The sequence below is a fragment of the Myotis brandtii genome, unplaced genomic scaffold (assembly GCF_000412655.1).
Source record: "Myotis brandtii unplaced genomic scaffold, ASM41265v1 scaffold303, whole genome shotgun sequence".
NCBI lineage: Eukaryota > Metazoa > Chordata > Mammalia > Chiroptera > Vespertilionidae > Myotis > Myotis brandtii.
Window position 1 is genome coordinate 146,724 of NW_005361573.1, and position 3,865 is coordinate 150,588.

At 53.3% G+C, this 3,865-nt stretch overlaps 1 protein-coding gene across 1 annotated transcript in view; it reads right to left on the reverse strand.

The window, feature by feature from the left end:
- Nucleotides 1–3,865, reverse strand: part of MYO1H (myosin IH) — a 35,020-nt gene that overhangs the window by 2,506 nt on the left and 28,649 nt on the right. Inside the window, exons 23-27 of the mRNA XM_005869791.2 lie at nt 3,066–3,160; nt 2,841–2,896; nt 2,159–2,294; nt 1,724–1,794; nt 1,480–1,577 (exon numbers count right to left, since the gene is read on the reverse strand). Of these exons, the coding sequence (XP_005869853.1) occupies nt 1,480–1,577; nt 1,724–1,794; nt 2,159–2,294; nt 2,841–2,896; nt 3,066–3,160 (456 nt within the window). The remainder of the gene's footprint in view (nt 1–1,479; nt 1,578–1,723; nt 1,795–2,158; nt 2,295–2,840; nt 2,897–3,065; nt 3,161–3,865) is intronic.

Below are 3,865 nucleotides of genomic sequence, written 5' to 3' on the forward strand. Positions count from 1 at the left end.
CTTAAAATACACAAAACATGATGAGTTACTGACCTGGTGTTACTTTTCTCTCTCTGCCTTTGCTCTACAGAAGAAATTTACTTAGGAAGTTTTACTCGTTTCAAGGTTGAACCTGTTTGATTATAGAATTTGAGTAATGCAAAGACGAAAACCATTTCCATAACCAGGAAACTTACCCCATGTCTCTGTAATTACTCTAAGATCAGTTTAGCTCCTTCAGTTTCAAGGGGCCACGCTGCTGTCTGAGTAACTAGATGTCTTTATACTACAGCTCTCATGGGCTAGCTCTGCCCTCAGAGGCAGAGCAATACAAAAGCACCACTTTCCACATACCCACCTCTCGCTGTTCCATCCACATAGGAATTTACCCAGCAGGTTTTAGGGATTAGGGCATAATGGGAGCAGAACTGTAAGGGAGCAGCCTGCTTTAGGGGCTCTGGGAGCCGTACTGAGGGTCCATGCACGGTCCCTGCCCAGCTGTGTGACGGTGGCACCCACTTCAGAGCTGCCGAGAGAATTGAACAGGTACTCTATGCACCAGGGGTTTTTCTTTTATGTCCCACAGAAATGTCAGCACTTTTCCGTCTGTAGGCAGCCTGCAAAGTGGAAGCCCCCTGTGCCCAACCAGCTGTCCTCCAAAACAGGCTTCCACAGCACAGGTGTGGCTGCCACCTCCTGGGGCCGAGGCCCACCCCCCACTGTGACAGCTTCCCCCAGGGGCGTGAGCACCGCCTTTGAATACTGGGTCACAAGACCCTGTTCCCTGAGGTCAGCCAGTGATCACCCACTTCTTCATTTCTCTGGAGCCCCAGGCATTGGGGAAAGGGAAGAAGTTCTTAATCAGAAGGGCAGGGTACCCACTGGAGCAGGGGTGGGGAACGTCCAGCACAGGGACTTTAAATTCAATCACTCTAAGGCAGCGGTTCTCAACCTGTGGGTCGAGACCCCTTTGGGGGTCGAACGACCCTTTCACAGGGGTCGCCTAAGACCATCGGAAAACACATATAATTACATATTGTTTTTGTGATTAATCACTATGCTTTAATTATGTTCAATTTGTAACAAATACATCCTGCATATCAGATATTTACAGGACGATTCATAACAGTAGCAAAATTACAGTTATGAAGTAGCAACGAAAATAATTTTATGGTTGGGGGTCACCACAACATGAGGAACTATATTAAAGGGTCGCGGCCTTAGGAAGGTTGAGAACCACTTGCTCTAAGGGCTCTTTTCATAGCAACATAAGTTTTAAGTTGATGATTTTGAATGGCCCACAAATAACACTATAAATATCCAAATGGCCCGTGGGCAGAAACAAGTTCCCCATCCCTGCATGGAGGCGGGCACGGGTGACACAGTTACCATTCCCGTGGGGACCTGTCCATCAGAGAGCTAGGCAGTCACAGTACCTTCTGTGCGTGAACGAGCATTTGAGCACTGAATGCCTTCCTCACGGGAGACGAAATCTCCTACCTTCCTTGAACAACATGCACGATGTTCTCCTTCTTAACCAGCATGACGAGTTTCGTAACCACTTCAAAGACGTGCTCACACTGCAAGATGGCGTCCCCCTGCGGTGGGGAGGAGAGGAGAGGACAGGGTGGTTTCAGTGGGAGCAGTAAAAAGAAAACTCCCCAATACTGCAGTTTCCCCGTCGTCCCCCCAGCATCTCGGCACCATGCCGGGCCCTCAGCAGAGGCAGGTGGCCGTCGGTTACCTTGTGCTTGTTGGCTCCTGGTGAGACGTGAATGACTAAGAATCCATCGCTCAGGTTGCTGGTAGAGACACCTGCAGACAGACGGCAGTGAGGAGCCAGGAAGGGACAACTTGACATGAAACACAGGTACAAGGAGAGGTGCACCTCGGGGCTCCCCAACCCCACACTCCTCCCCCCTCGCTGGGCCCAGCAGGGCGAAGGGCCTCCTCACACAGTCTGTGTGCTGTTGGGCTGTCAAGGTTGTGCCCCAACTAAAAATGGGCACGAAGAGGGCAACGGCTGTCCAGCCCGGACACTTGAGTGACTGGGGCTCCACTGATATTTGCGCAAGAACAACAGGCCCCTACACCGTCGTCCTCCGGTCGAGGGCTTCCTCCCTGGGGTGCTGGGAGCTAGGTCTCCCGGTGACTGGCCCTGAGGTGGCCTGCGTCTCACCTCTGAGTGCCGAGTACTCTATTTTCTGCTTGATTTTGGCCAGTTCCACCACGTACGCGGCTTTCTGCGTGAGGATGAGCTGCCGCTGACGCGCCTTGAAGCCTTTCCTGTCGTATTTAATGACCGGGATGCCATACTGCAAGGAGGTGACCGTGACGACGTTGGGGAGGCGGGGCTGAGTTGCTGGTTACGCAGAGGTTCAGATTTTGCATCAACAGGGTTTTCCTACACCCTGGTGCTCTAGTAGGTGGATTTTGTTAGGTTTTTGGGTTTTTTCTTAATCCTCACCCAAGGATATTTTTCCCATTCATTTTGAGTGAGAGAGAGAGAGAGAGAGAGCGCGCGCAATTGGTTGCCTCCCTCACGTGCCCAACCCAGCCGTGGCCACCTGCCTCGTGGATCTGCTCTGAGAGGTCAGCAGAGATGCCCTCTCCTCAAGGCTCTGTGGGCACGAGAGACCTCAGCCATAGGAACATCCTGTCTAGCCACATGGGTGTCTGTTCTCCAGGGGATCAAAGTGACAGAGCAGCCAGCAGAGCCCCCGAGAGCTTGCAGACCTGCCTGGGATCGCACCGCTCCTAAGTAAGGCAGGCAGCCCAGTCAGTACCCAGAGCCGCACCCCTGCACGTACTCAGTGCTTCCAGGCCTGCTCCCCCAGAAAACAGGCCCCGCTCTTCCTTACCTGGATTTTCTCGTTGCCGATGAGCTGAAGCACTTTGGGATTGATGTCTCCTTCGTCTAGGAGGGAACAGCACAGTGAGTCCTCGCAGAAGCCACTGGCATCCGCTGGCTTCCTGTCCCTCTGTGACCGAGACCCCAGCTGGGGCACAGCCATTGGGAAATGCTACGGAGTTGAAATTTTCCCCCTGGCTCTTTTAAGACGAGGTAAATGGAAAAATGTACTTACCTATCCTACTGTTGGCAAAGGGTTTATTCAGACTTTCCGCATAGCCTTCCTTCTTTCCCCTGAAGACTGCGCTGGCGACCGCCTTCTGCTGCATCTGGTGACACAGTTCAGTGTACAGCAGCGGTGGCCACAGGCCTCCGGGACAGGCGAGCTCCCAGGTCCACGTGTGGCACCCCTTCCCGGAGACGCTGTGGGAGCTGTGTCCTTCCACACAGACATCAGAACACACGCCTGGCTTTGGCCAAATGCCCTAAAAATTGCTCCCCTGGCAAAAACACAGTTGCTACTTATGCTTGTTCTCTTTCACTTGCACTGGCTCCCTAGAAGCGGGACGTGCAGAATTTAGGAAGCCATTTGTTGCTCCCGGGTCAGAGGTCAGCAGGCTCGAGCCCGCGGGCCAACAACAGCCTCCGGTCTGGTTTCGTGAGTCAAGTTTTACTGGAGCACAGCTCTGCCTTCGGTTACACGCTGCCTCTAGCTGCTCGGGGGGCTCTTGACAGCAGAGCTGAGTCATTGCCACGGCGGTCCCACGACCCCCAAAGCCTGAAATATATACTCTAGCCCTTTCGGGGGAAAGTCTGCCAACCTGGGACGAGCATAAACAAAACCAGACCTCCAGCACACAGGGGGCCTGCATTTGCTCTGCAGGGGCCATCTGGACTGTTCCCATGGTAACAACAGAGCGATGCCGATTATTAACAGCTGCCACTCAACAAGGCTCGGGCTGAGTGTTTGATCATCACGTGCACGAGGCGTGTGCCTTGGCTGACGGGTGAGGTCCGCTAACTAGTAGTTCAGCC